The sequence below is a fragment of the Anopheles cruzii genome, chromosome 2, assembly GCF_943734635.1.
Source record: "Anopheles cruzii chromosome 2, idAnoCruzAS_RS32_06, whole genome shotgun sequence".
NCBI lineage: Eukaryota > Metazoa > Arthropoda > Insecta > Diptera > Culicidae > Anopheles > Anopheles cruzii.
The window spans coordinates 3,134,728-3,148,938 of NC_069144.1; the positions used below are offsets into that span (position 1 = coordinate 3,134,728).

At 58.5% G+C, this 14,211-nt stretch overlaps 1 protein-coding gene across 1 annotated transcript; it reads right to left on the minus strand.

The window, feature by feature from the left end:
- Positions 1–1,355: 1,355 nt before the first annotated feature.
- On the minus strand, positions 1,356–7,654 carry LOC128269500 (uncharacterized). The gene is given in 8 exon segments (XM_053006980.1): positions 1,356–1,658; positions 1,735–1,917; positions 1,989–2,133; positions 2,212–2,644; positions 2,725–2,963; positions 3,025–3,566; positions 3,645–6,351; positions 6,462–7,654. Coding segments are annotated over 8 exon segments (5,745 nt in total).
- Between the last annotated feature and the right edge of the window lie 6,557 nt (positions 7,655–14,211).

Below are 14,211 nucleotides of genomic sequence, written 5' to 3' on the forward strand. Positions count from 1 at the left end.
CTCGGTGTCTGTGGTTGCTGTCGAACGGCTACACAAATTGATGCCCTCATGTAGAATCGACTATGGCGATTTCATTCCCGACAAACGCTTCTATCCCATTGACGGTGTGGCTACAAATTGAAGGAACCGAAGCGAAAAGAAGTTCCAACCTAGGAAGGAGATAAACTTTTGTGTTTCGATTCAAGTAAAAAACCACACATGTTATCTCTTGCAATATGAATTTCAGAATTATACCAGTGTCTGTGAACATGACTTTATTTGTTATCCGGCGCTCTCCAGAGAGTAAGTATTTAGCAAGCGATTTCGTGCTTATAACGGGTCGGTGGCTGTGGCACTGCTTACTTCTGTCGTGTCTTTTTAATTCCACTAATCCTTCTTTTGAATTGTAATGGGGTAGCGACAGACGCCTCTCGCAGGATTCTTTAGGTTCTCATAGGTCGTAAAAACCCTGATGAAAGTACAGTTTCGCGACCACATATCGGTTATGGTGGCAAGATCGGAAAGTTCACAATAAAGTCGATCAACTTGATACCCGGGCGGATTGTGAATGGGAAGGTTCCGACTCCACCGCTGTTTGGACCTCCGCGTTCCGCCCGTGAAACTGGTTGCCCTTCGATGTGTATAAAAGCAGGCAAGAGGAAGGTCAGGGCTTTGCCTGTGACTGTCTGTGGGCAACAAAACTGGCCAAGCTAGTGTCTGGATTTAGACCTTATGGAGGAGTTGAAAAAACAACATTTACTAAAACCTGACAGAATCCATTGAAATGGTATTTTTGCAAACAAACCGAGCCTTTCCGACGGAAGAAAGTTGTCCGTTTGTGTTGGAAATCTCAACTTCATAGCGGGAATTCGAATTCGTCGTTTGATTTCATCGTTTGATTCGGCAGTAGTTTGAATGAAACAAAAACACATCCCATTTCCGTTTAAGTAAAATAGTTTTCGTGTTTGTGTGTGTGGATATTGTTACATGCAAAATACGTATCGTTACAGCGTTGCTCTCGGACGCGGTTCGTGCTGTTGGCTGCAGAAAGATTACTATCTTGCGCGTGCGAGTTAAACTAAGCTAAGTACGGGCTACGATAATAGACAGTGAAATGGTATGGTACACGTTAAGCTCCGTATCATAAATAGCGGAATTATATGTTAATGGAAACCTACTAGCTACTGCTACGCCTGTCTTTCTTGCCCGCCTTCTAGCCTAGGTGCTTATGTATTTACTTTTTATAACAACTTTTACACGTGGTACACAATGATGGGGTAGAGCAGTATTGCAATCAGCACGCGAACGTAGTGAAAAACGATCGTATAACAAATAAGGTGTGTGATATGAAACAGATCGTTCCAGTGGCCAGATGGCTACTTGGATTTGCTGCCACCGCCGCCGCTGCCGCCGGACGCCGTGGGACGGGTGGCGGCCGCCGCAATCGGTGTGCCGCCGTTGGATGTTGCGGCGGGGTTGCTTGCCGCGTTGGCGGCCCCATTCCGCCGAACTTTGATGCGCGCCTGCAGTGTGGTCAGCAGCCCGGTCAGCACGTCGTGGTTCGGAATTTTCTTCGCGAACAGCAACCGCTTCACGGAATCGTCGTACGTCAGCAGGGCCACCATGTTCTGCAGCAGGAAACCTTGGCAGAACTCCAGCAGCTTCTGGGCGTTGTAGACCTGCCGGGAAAGGAGCGGATCCGATTGGTTAGTGGTGGCTGTGGCTGGGACTGGTGCCGATTCCTCAACGGTGTACCTTGGCGTGTATGTACATGGCGACCACGTTGTCAATGTCGATCATCTCGGAGCAGCGGGCCTCGGTGTAGCGCAGCAGGCCCTCGAGCTGGAAGAAGCTGGCCGCTGCCATCAGCTCCAGCACGTCGCCCGCCGCCACGTCCAGCGCGCTACAGCCGCCACTGTACAGGAACTGCATGACCAACTGGAGGAACGAGAAAAAGGGGCGGTCAGACACGCGTGCCCCACAAACCCACGTTTGCGTTTGCCAGTTACCTCAAAGATATGGTACCGGATGTCGTTGATCTGCACGGTCGGAGTGCCCGTTCCTTCGTTCAACTTCGAGCTCAGCATGCTCTGCAAACGCGGAGATGCGGTGACGAGAACGATTTTGTGTCCGTAAAAGATGCGATTTTCCACCCTGTCAGAGCGAGAGAGAGAGACAGATTGTGTAGTAGCGCCCGGTCCGGTGTGCCCACCCCATCCGCGCCACACCTACCGGAACGTGACATCGCTCAGTTCGGGATTGTTGACGAACTTCGGATCGATGCGCGATCCGTTCGAGGGCAGCAGGACGGGCTCCTTGATCGGTTTGATCGGCTCCCAGCCGAAGCAGGTGCTGAATATGTCGGCCAGCAGCAGCGTGGTGCCTTCCTTCTACAAAAGCGGTGTTCAGGGTTAGCAGTGGGGGGACAGGGAAGCCCAGAGTGCTTCCTGCTTCCTTACCTTGCTGTAGCGGAAAATGTTGAACAACAGCGGCAAACACTCGGTCACAAACTGTTGGCTGTAATCGTCGGGGCAGACCTGCAGAAAGTCTTGCAGCAGTTGATCGATGACCGCGTCGAGGCGCAGCTCGTGCGCGGCCGCCAGCGCGTGCATCCAGCAGTGAAGTGTCCACGGAACGCCCAGCGCCCTCAGCTCGATGGTAATATCTGCACACCGACAATGGGACGGGATGGCACATTAGTGGAACAGTCGGCTGCGGGGCCAAGGCACCCCCCCACCCCCTTACCTAGATGGTTGTTCTCAGCACTATGGTACATGGCCTCTTGAAGACTTTTGATTTGCGTTTTGTTCAGCGTCGGTGGCGCCTCCGGTTGCTGGCGATCGAGCTGGGTGCGCGTGTTGCCGTCGCCCTCGGCCAGCATCTCCTCCAGCGACAGGACCTCGCGGCTACCGGGGGCGAGCGGATGCGACAGGAGCTTCCGTAGCGTGACCCGCTGCCCGTGGGCCGCAGCGACCGAGATTGCACTGTGGAACGGGACAGGTGGAAGTTAGACGCGTGGTGGTCAAACGGGAGGGACAAACCTACCTGTAGCAGCCGCGTTGGGCCGTGCCGGAGAAGCAGAGTAGGTCCTTCTGCTGGGTGGACAGGAACGCGTGGGCACCGTGGGCGAGCAGGAGCGACACGACCTCGACGATGCCGGACCCGCTCGCAACCTGGAGCGGCGTCAGGGTGCACTTGTCCTCGCTAAGCCGGGCGCCCCCCTCGACGCGGGCCTTCCGCTCGAGCAGGAGCCGCAGCGCCTGGTAGTTGCCGCGGGCCGCCGCAAACGTGACCGCCGTCCAGTGCTGGGTCTCCGGGTGGATGGCGGGACAGCTCGGGTGGGCCCCGCAGGCCGGCACCTCGACGTTCGGGTCGGCGCCGGCCTCGAGCAGCGTCTGGATGGCCGTCTCGTCGTTGCGCACCGCCGCGATCATCAGCGCCGTCATGCCCTGGTGGTTGAGCGTGTCGTAGCGGGTCGTGGGTGGCACGAGGGATAGCGCCTGGATCAGCAGTTCCGGCCGGCCGGTCAGCATCAGCCGGAAGGCCAGCGCGTACGTGGCCCGCCGACCGCACTCACTCGAGTCCTCCTGTGGGGGGAAAGTAGAAAGTCATTTACATTGAGGCGCCGATTTTGGCCGCTTTGACAGCAGCTGTCAAAAACTTACGATGCTGCCGGTGGTGGAGGTCGAGGAGTTCGAGGAAAGCGACCCGTGCAGAGGCTGTGTTTGGCCGGAGTGATTGGACGAGGTACCGACGAGGCTGTGGGCCTGCGACAGGCCACCACCACCGCAACCGGTGGTCCGCTTGGACGGCAGTTCCTCCTCGGAGGCAATCAAACGCGGCGGACAGTCAACGCCCGGGAGCAGGAGCCGGGCGGCCTGCATGATGTCGTCCTTGTCGATGAGGAGCGCGTGCCGGTACTCGGCGTGTGCGGACGACACCCGGAGCCACTCGACGAGCGGTGGCAGCACGACGTACGCCCGCTCGTAGCACAGCTCCTGGATGTTGTTGACCACACCGCCGCCGCCACTAGCACCGCCACCGCCAGCGCCGGAGGTCACTCCGACGTCGTTGTGCTCGAGCTGGGAACAGCGCATGAAGTAGAACAGCACCCGGAACGCGGTCTGCGAGAGGGCGACGTGCTGGCTGCGTTGCTGCGCTCGCCCCACCAGGTCCTTCAGCTCACCCAGACTTCCGACGCACGTGGTCAGCAGACACGGCTCGAGAGCGTTCGAGCTGGGCCCCGGGCCACCGCTGGCCGAGTTGATCGACGATTGACTAGCCCAGCGGGGCATCGTGAGGGCACCGGACGCGACCCGGCCCGCGTTCAGGTGAGCGTACGGTTGCAGCAGTCCCCACAGGTCACCCGAGCCGGCGATCGCGTGCTCGAGCCCGGTGGCGGTCAGGGCCGCCGATTGATCCGCGGCCGCCGGCAGACACTGGAGGAAGATCTCCTCCAGAAGGTTCTCGAGACCGGCGCACAAATACACCGCGGCGTACTCGTGCACGAAGCGGCCCAACCGGGCATCGGCCATCCACCGGTGGAAGCGTCCGACCGGCAACTGGAGCCCCGCCCGGGACGACTTGCTCTGGCGGAGCGCACTGTCACCCGGCACCGCGAACATGGCCGCCGCCCGGAGGCACGCCTTGATGCACGAGTCTGACAGGGCCGGCGATAGGACGATCCGGAAGGCACCGGCCACCTCGTGCTTGGAGCACAGGCCCAGGCTCCCGGACAGCCGTTGGACTTCGCGGGCGACCCGCACCAGGGCGCGCTGCAGCAGGTAGCCGAGCCGCGGCACTGCCTCGACCGACACCCGCTCGGCGTAGTCCCGGCAGCGGCCGGTGCGGATCACGCGCAGGACGCAGTGCTGGCTCCACGGCGGGTGCTGCAGCTCCACCAGTCGATTGTGGGAGTCCACCCACACGAACTCATCCGCACTGGTCACGTTCGTGTTGACCGTCTCCAGTGAGCTGTAGCGCCCGAGACGGTTCCGCACCGGTTCCGAGCTCTCCGAGCCCGCGCTCAGACTGCTGTACGTCGAGGTGGACGTGTGCGAGCGCATCGTTAGCTGCTGGATCGCCATCTTGATGTCCTCGAGGCCACCACCCGCCCACGGAATCTTGGCCGGTGTCGCGCGGTGCCGTGATCGCGAGTGGTTCGAGCTGGCCCGCGACCGGGCACTGCGGTTGGTAACGCCCGCCGCTAGCCGATCCTCCGGCAGAGGGCCGAGATGCCCGCCGGCCCGGTTGCCGCCAGGGGAGCTGCTTCCGTGCCCCGTATCCGACATGCTGGCGTGGCCGGACGAGCGGTTCTCGTCCGACGAACTGTGGCACTCGGCGACCCGCTGCAACCCGCGGAAGTCGTGCGTTCCGGCGTGATGGTGGGACCGTGTGATCCCCAGCGCACCCCCCTTGGACTGTGGGACCGGGCCGCCCGTGCCACCCGCCAGCGATTGCGCCGGATGGCCGGCACGATCGGACGGTGGTTGGTGGTGGTAGCCCGTCGGAACCGCGTGGTGGCTTTGGGGCGAGAAGTGCTGCTTCAGGTGGCTGACGCTGCTGGCGTTGCTCGAGCTGTTGCTGTTACCGGGACCGACCTGCTCGTTGATCGTGGTCACGCTGCTGATCACGCCCCCCGCTAGCCGCTTGCCGTTCAGCTCGTTCGAGCCGCCGTGTCCCGTGCCGCTAAGCAGCGCTGACTTGTCCAGGCCCGAGCTCACCATCGCCGGCTGCGCCTTCACCGGGGAGCTCTGCACGGTCAGCTTCGTCGGGCCGGACACGGACCGATGGGGACCGCCCGAGTGCGGCGACTGCTGGTGATGGCCGCCGCCGTGGTGCTGTTGCTGGGGCTGGGGATGATGCTGATGGTGCTGTCCCCCGTGTTGCTGCTGCTGGTAGCCACCGGCGGACGGATGCGATTTCCTGTCGGCCGCCAGAGCCAGTGACTTTCCGACTTCCCGCTCACCGGCTGGTCCGTACGCCGCCGTGTGACCGTTCTCCGATGGCTGGCCACCGGTGGGGGACAGACTGTAGTTACGGTGGCCATCGTTCGCTCCGCCCGTCGGACGGAGTGCGATCTCCTTCGAGATCCTCGGTGCGGGCGTCGCAACCGCCGGACTCTGGATGCGGGCGCCGGGCGAAGCGATCGGATTCGACGAGGCTATGTAGTGGTTGCCCGGGGAGAGACCATTGCCCGGGAAGCTACACCCGCCCGTGCCCGAGCCACTATGGCTTCCGGTGGCGGCGCCGGCGGCCACGCTGTTGTTGTTGGTGGCGGCGAGACCTATGCTGCTGCTCTGTTGACTCGCGCTGTTGGCGTGGTGCGGTGGCGAGCTGACTTGGCCATTCGCCACGGCTGTCCCCGACGGTCTGTGGAGGAGAAGAGAAGGAAAGGAGATCGCAATCGGATTAGAATAGTGCCACGGAAAGGTAGAGTTCGGTGGTGGTGCCATGTTCCATGTGCCTAAGCTCCCCAGTACCGTGCCCTCCAGTTCTGCACGAAGCTCCAGTCGAAAGGGTCGCCGACGTCATCCTCGTACTCGGCACCAGCAGCGCCACCACCCTCCGACCCTCCGTCCTCGAACACGGCCTGCACGATGTCGGTGGCGACCTTGAAGCTCTCCTCGATCTTGATGTGGATCACCCCGTCGACGACGCTCTCGACGAACGACGGCAACGGTGAAGGTGGCTGGTCCGGCCCCGTCCCCACCGTCTTGTCCACGCGCCGTATCTCCACCACCTGGGTGTGGTTCCGTTTCGCTTCCGGCGGCGGCGGCGGCGGTGCTGCATCGCGCGGTTCACCGATCACCGGCACCGCCGCACCCTTCTCCGGAGTCGAGCCAGCCGAGCGACTCTTCTCCTCGAGCACCGACTTGAGCTGCAGCATAAACTCCTTCCCGGGCTTCGGGCTTTGGGCCAGCGGTGGCTTCTCGAGGGCCTCCCGTACCTTTGGCGGCTTGGTGCCGCCGTCACGCTGCAGCTGCATCTTGACCGACTCGTCGCAGAGGCGCGCCGCGTGGAATACGTTCAGCTCGCTGGCCTTCGGGGGCGGCGGTGTACCGGAGAGGGGCCGCGGCGGAGGTGGGGCCGGCCGCGACTTATCGCTCTTCCGGTGTGCGATCGAGTCGCCGAAGTAGATGATGACCTTGTGGTCTTTCTGCCGTTCGATCTTGTTGTTGCCACCGGCGGCGCCCCTTGGGCGTCCCTCGTGCGGCACGGACGGTGGGGGTGACGGTGCCAGGTAGCTGTAGTAGTCGTCGTCATCGTCACCGTGGCGACCGTCCTCCTCCGTCAGGTTGTTGGTGCTCTTGATCATCTTCGAGCCCATCGGTGCCGCCGCCGCTCCGTTCGGCTGGTAGTAGCGGTTGGTGCTCGGTATTTCGTTGTAGCTCTGGGCCTTCTTCATCCGGACGCCGCCGCCACCCAGCTGGGCGTGGTGCTGGCGGGGTGGCTGCCGGTCCTGGAAGCACTCCTCCGGGAAGTCGGCCTGCGAGGTGCGCCGGCGCAGTATGAAGTTATCGTTGCGCGTCAGCTTCGAGTTCTTGCAGTACTTCGACTGCGGCTCGCGATCCCTCGCCGGACTGTCCGGCTTCGACGGTGAGGGTTTCACCCGCAGCTTGTAGCCGCGCAACTCCCGGCACAGACTGCAGGTGCAGTCGTCCGTACAGATCATCTTGCGTGCGGAGGTTACACTGTTGTGCTGGCTGGCTGGCGATTGATTTGTGGTTCCGCGGCCATAGGGCACGACGTTGTTTATGAGACCTACAAGACGGGGGTTCCGCGGTGGATGCGCACACGGAAATGAGAAGAAGCGAGACGCGTCGTTTAGCAGAGGCGGCAACCGCAGTGGACGGCGCAACACCGGCGCTGGAGTAGCACACACGAAACAATACGGAACGGCCCCAGAGAAGTATGACGAATGGCAGTTGCGAGTCTGGGCCGCCTCAAAAGCACTTCGCAACTTCGACACGTAGTCCGGGGGACGGGTCGATTGTGTTTCGATCGGTCCAGTCCGGTCGGAAAAGTGCAATGGCCATATTTTGTGCCACTTTATGACCACGGACCCCCGACCGCGGTCGGTCCGCAGGTGTCTCCGGTGTTTCTCCGATTGAGACATGGCGTGCCGCCAGACCGTGTGGACCAGCAGGCCAGCTGCTGCTGAGTGGCGATCGTGAGCCTACTTAGCTCGAACGCAAGCGATCTGTTTTTTGGGCAATACGAACCGCGGACTTGAGCGTGTCTAGTACTGTGACACCTTCGTGCCTAGGGCCACCCCTCTCTCTCTCTTTCGGATCGGATCGGGGCAGCCACAGGGCCGACAGGAACGTGGAGATCAAGATAACCAGATCCTTGGACCGGACTTGGGTTGGGAGCTCGGCAAACGGGATCTGCTTCCCGGTGCCCACAAAAAAAGCGACTAATTCTCCATCATACATCGCCTCACAGCTGCGCCACGCGGTTTGCGTGATCGGCAACAAGGTACGCGCGCGCAAGGTTACCGCCACTGCCTGTTGGGCCGCAAAAGATTTGCTGCACAATTTATTGGTCCATTCATTGATCGCTGTGGCCGTGGGTCGGCTGTTCTGGTTTATCGGCCACCTGGTGGAGGCTTTCGCCTTCTCTCTCTCTCTCGCTGATAGGATCGCAATTTCTTAATTAGTACCGGGCAGGTTTGTAGTGAGGAATAAATAAGAATGCCCAGGAAAGGGGTGCTCTTTCCCTCGGAAATTCCAACGCGAAGCTGTCCGTTCCGATCCGAACGATCCAATCCACCCCAGAAGCGGGCATGAGATATTATTAATTCTAATGTGCAATTGTTCCGCGCGCTGTGACATCTTGTAACAGCTCGGCGCAAGGTAGCCTTCCCCTTCGACGGAGAGAGGAACCGCATGCCTTCGCCGAGGTTTCGTAACGATCGGCAGTCGGATAGTAATCGTGGTGCACAGATTGGCCGGAGAGGTACAAGATTCCACTCGCCCTAGCGACACACAACACTTGCCCTCGTCGGTCGGTCGGTTGGTCGTACAAATTAGCGGTGCCCGAAAAACGAATCACAATTGTAAATCTTCTCCCTACATCCACCACTTGCGGGATTAGAGGGCCCGGTTAGACACCAGCGGGGACAGGGCACCACCGGTTTGCTGGGCGCGCGTACCAAACGGTGCCCTAATTGAAACTAATGGTGCCATAAGTTTTGATTTTGTCCCACCAGGACGGGTCCCACCAGTTAAGGGCCGCACGTCAGCCCGCGGTCAGATATCGCTTCATTAGGTCGCGGGCGCTCGAGATTCCTTATATTGACGTGCCTTGCACCGACAGCTAACATGCACCGCGCGCGGTGCACACACCTCTCAGCATGTGCATTTCCTTTTCGAAAATAATGTGTCGGGGCTTCGAGAAATGTCCAACGTCCCTTACCGGTCGGTCGTTGGTTCTGGTCTGGATCGGGAGTCGGCATACGATTATGCGCACCACCACGTACGGTCACTGTCTGGTCCGACCGAAAGGTGCCGTTTCGAGTGTCATAAAAGCCGGGCGGAGAACGGGCTCCAAGAGTGGCCCCAGGCAAGCCCGTGGACCACAACTTCGATCATGCAAACCGGCTCCAGATCTTGCCCGGCGTGCCTTCAGATATTCGTGTACAGCGCGCGCGCGCGCGCTCTCGATCGTGATCGTTGGAGAGCAGCGCAGTGTAGCACGGTAGCTAATACTCCAACCCGACTCCACAGCTGGGCGCTGGGTTTACACAAGCCCTCGATCGATCGCTAAACGATCTGTGGAGATCGGACCCGGTCAACAACAATTGCCAACTTATGATTATACACGTCGCGCGGGCCGGTCATCATCGCGAGGGGTCCCTGTTTATGTGGGCCAAAACTACATCATTCGGCGGCCGCCGCCCGCGAACATGACACGCCGAAAACCATAACAAGCGCAACCTCAATCTGCGGTCGGAGCGGCTCGGGACTTTTTGCGGTCTGCGCAAGTCGGGAGTGTCTTCAGAGGCGGGAGGACAGAACAAACGTTAGGGGGCGGTCGGCCAGTGGATCAACGGGACTACCCGGCCCGGTCGTACGGCGAGATTATAGGGGGCTACCAGAGGTCGAAGGCCACGCACACCACGGGTAGGCCAGACTGCTACGCAATTGTGCGACGCCGGCCAATCAGCCACGCCACGGTCCGCACAGTCTGTGGCCCGGGGACGGGATTAAGTAATAACCGATCGGGTCGGCCACACTCTTTTCGCGGGAGTCCCTGCGACTTGGACCGTGTGGCCGGCGCGGGGACTAAAATTATGCTATTTGTTACAGTTAATTGGGAACATACAATTGGCGCCCCCGGTGGACTGGTTGTCCTAATTCTCTGTGGTCCTCCGGTCGAAGTGGAGTTCCCCCCCCACTCCCGTTTGATTTGTCGCTTGTGTTGGCCATGCGCCAATAATTCGGATCGATTCGGTCCAGGGCGGCCATCTATTGGCTCGAAACATTTCTTGGCGCAGACATTTCGCTACAACAACTCCCATTACCCAGAGAGACCCTCGGAGGGAGAGGCTCGTTTGGCGCGATCTGTTTGATGTTTGTTGGCGTTTCTTCCTTCCTCTCGTTCTTCTTCTTTGCGTTGGTTCAAATTAGCGAACTCATTCGTTTTATTGGTCCAATTTATTGATACCGTTCGTGCGGACCTGAAAGCGGAGCCTGAGCCTTCGACGCTAATGGTTTATTTGGGGGAGGTGTCGGCCAACAGCCAGGTTCCGCTCGTCGTGGGCGCTTTGAGAGCGAGAGAGCACGACTTAGGGTTGAGTCACGGTTCAGCCCGATGGATGCGGGGTTTTCCTGTTTGCCAATTTTAAGTGCCTGATTAGCGGCAAGTAGCGGTAACATGAGCGAGGCGGCTTTATTGGCCACCAGTTACCCAATCGACGATAACGAGCGTCGCGGAGAGACGCCAAATCGATCGGATTAGCGAGCGTGGACGAGCCTTTTTAATGGCGCGGACCATAAAACTATGAACCCAAACAAGGCGACCGGAGTAGATGTGTAGATATTGGCGCAATCGAGTGAGGAATCGAGCAGGGAATGTGGGAAAAGTCATGGCCAACAGCGTGCTCAAATCGAATCCCGCTGCGGTCGTCACGATCCCGATCATCGTATTGTTTCGTGTGTGTGTGTGCTGCCCAGCTACAGCTGAAGGAGTGAATGACGCACCGGAAAGGTTCTACTCTCTGGACGACACTAGAACTAGAATCCAATTAGCGGCGGAATCCCGAAGACGTTCGTTGAACTCCTGCTGTCACTCTGTGGGGCACTTCGTTCTGAGGTTTGACACATCCCCGACCAGATCGGATATCTCTTCGTTACGTTCACTTTCGTTCTGTTCCGCTGTCGGTTCACGCTTCACGGCACGGATTTTTCGGGTGATCACTCCCGACACACACTCTGACACGCGTGAGACCCGCGAGTTGTTTGCATAGAGCCGCTTTATGGTGTTCTCGGCTAATACGCACCCCGCTCCGGGGGAGTCGGGGCCAATTTGCACCACTTGTAGAACTGACGACGGGCACCAGATGACTGGAGAGCCTGCGGATCACGCGCACACTTCAGTCAACACTTATTATGCTTCAATCAAATTCTCTTGGGGGGCTGTCATCTGTGCCTGAGCTGCGCGATCGGTTACGCTTCGCCGCCACGATCGATCGATCGCCCCGGGTACGGAGGAAGGAAGCTTCGCGTAAGCTGCAATTAGGTCCTTCCGCCCGTCGTGTCGTAGAGCACAAACGGTTGCGACAAAGAAGTGTCGCACGTCCCAGGCCGGGGTTCGGTTCGGTTTGTTATGCACACGCGGAACGGGTTCGTGGCGGAGAACACGTGTAGACTTGGCCAGACTAGTGTCAGAGACCGGTTACGTGTCTGGCACGTTAGACTTAGAGTGTGTCTTAAAAATCTGCATACACTACGTCTTCCGCTGTTGATCACTCACAAGCCCCCCGGGCACCACAAATCCTACTCATTAACGGACGGTGTTGGCCCCAGATAGGTGTCGACGTGCGCTTGGCTGGCCAAAAAATCGATCTCCAGGTGGTGCTACACTTTTGGAGCAGCGCATTCGATACGGGGTTCTTTTCTATGGAAACCCGCCTGATCGGCCGCCGTGGCCGCTGTTGATTCTTCAAAAGACTTGCGCCATCACATCACTTTTTCTCCGAGCTGCCGTGGCTTTTGTGCCCATCGCAGGGGTCAATTCAAAATCTCATTTCGAAACACATTTTCACAGAACCGTGCGGGCGCTGATGGTGATTAAAATTTGATTTCCACTACACACCAGCGCCAAGAGCGCCGCTAGTTGCCGGAGAGTGTTACAGAGAGCCTCGTATAATTATCATCCGATGGCGGATCACCGACGGGCGCAATGGTTCCAATGGTCGGTTTCGATCGGCGCGACTATTGGATATGCATCACGTAACCAGCACCACCACGATCGAGCACAGTCGGTCTCTGTCTATCACTATGATGATCGCCCATCATCCGGAGACAGGAAGCCGCCAATCGGAGACTTTCTTGGCTAGCGCACGCGCGTAACTCGGAAGATCTCTCGGAAGATGCGCGATAAGTTTCCTACCGATCACCGATCACCGTGTCGGGCTTTTAAATCTCAAGCCGAAGAGCCAGTGACTTCGACGACCGCTCAACGCACGAACGCAACCACGACTGATCGACGAGGGCGATCACGCGAACCCCTAGCTTGTCGCGTAACCTGCGCCAAAGACCTCTTGGAGTCGAACCGCGCGCGTCTAGCCGCGAGCGAGGCCACAACCGAACTACGGAAAAAACGGGTGAAATTGTAGTAAATTGCACCGCGACCCCACAGCCAGTTGCTGTTTGCTAGTTTGTTTGTTTTCTCCCTGGTGGGCGCTCTCTCTCTCTCTCACTTGGTGGGGCTTTGGAGGAGTTAACTCACTCGGGCCACCGTGGGCTCTCTGGGCCCACCCTGGCTGGCTTTCCACTCCAAGTCCAAGTGGAGGTGGTGGTTTTGCAAATTTTCTCACCTCGTCGCCGCCGTTCGGTCAGCGAAGGAGAACGGTTTCGGTTCGGTCGGCCCCTCGGTTCTCGTTGGTCCCGGGTTCTGGGGCTTCCTTTTCAGTTGTACTTTGACAGACAAAAGGAAAGATAAAAAAAACAATACCACCACCCAACGATCGAATGAACTTTAACCTGCGGATCAGATCACTTTTCACCTGCGGCGTGCTTTAAATGGCGTAGAGTTACGATGAGCCGCCTGCTTGGTTTCGCTTTCCAAGTTCCGTTCCGTTCCGTGCGTGTGGGAAGGAAAATGGGAAATTGTTCGCCGGACCATCATTAATGGCGGCGGTCGTTGAATGCGCTTCCTTTACCACTGACGGGTACAAATTGACGTTTGCGGTCAGTTGGTGAAGGATCGGATTCAATGATCCGCACCGGCCAGTGCTAACTTTCCAGTACTTAGTGTTAATTCGCTAGCTTAGGGTAATAGATTCGCTTTTGAAATATGAAAAACTTTGCGTACCAACTTTGCGTTTTCGGGTGTCCTTCTCTTTCGGAGGGTGCTTTGATGTGCTGACGGTCAAGTTCTGGAGCGAGCATAGCAGCCCCAAAGAGCGGGATTCCGAGTAGTACCAGCTTTAGGTTAGCAGGGCAGACCTTCGAAGAAAACGGCCAAAGGGCGCTCCAAAATAAAAGGAAACTCCAAACAGACCGGGTAAAGTGAAAACAAAAGCCCCATTATTGAGGGTGTGTCTCGGTGTGTGTAGCAAAAAATCGGCTTCCTAACAAGCTTCTCCCCCGGACTCTGGTGTCTGGCATTTTCTCCTTCTTCAGGCCTGGGCGCGGGGCGCGCGCACGGGCCATCGATAACGCATCTAATTACGTGCGGCCAATGGATTGCTCTAGATTCGAATCTGCGGCCAGCACCCATCCGTAACCGTTACATCACTTTTCGCCACCCCGTCGTCATCCCAGACCCCCACGATCCCTCAGTCCGTCCAAGCGAAGACCTCATCAATCACGGTCGATGCCGCGGCGTCGCGTTTTCATCATCATCATCGGTAATTACTGATTAACCCATTTTTAATTCTGAACCACACCGTCCGCCGCCGCCGCCGTCGCCTGTGTGGGATCTGGCGCAGCTGATTGCACGGTGGCCACCCCGGAACACACGTAACACGAGACGCACCACAAAAAAAAAATCTTCGCACCC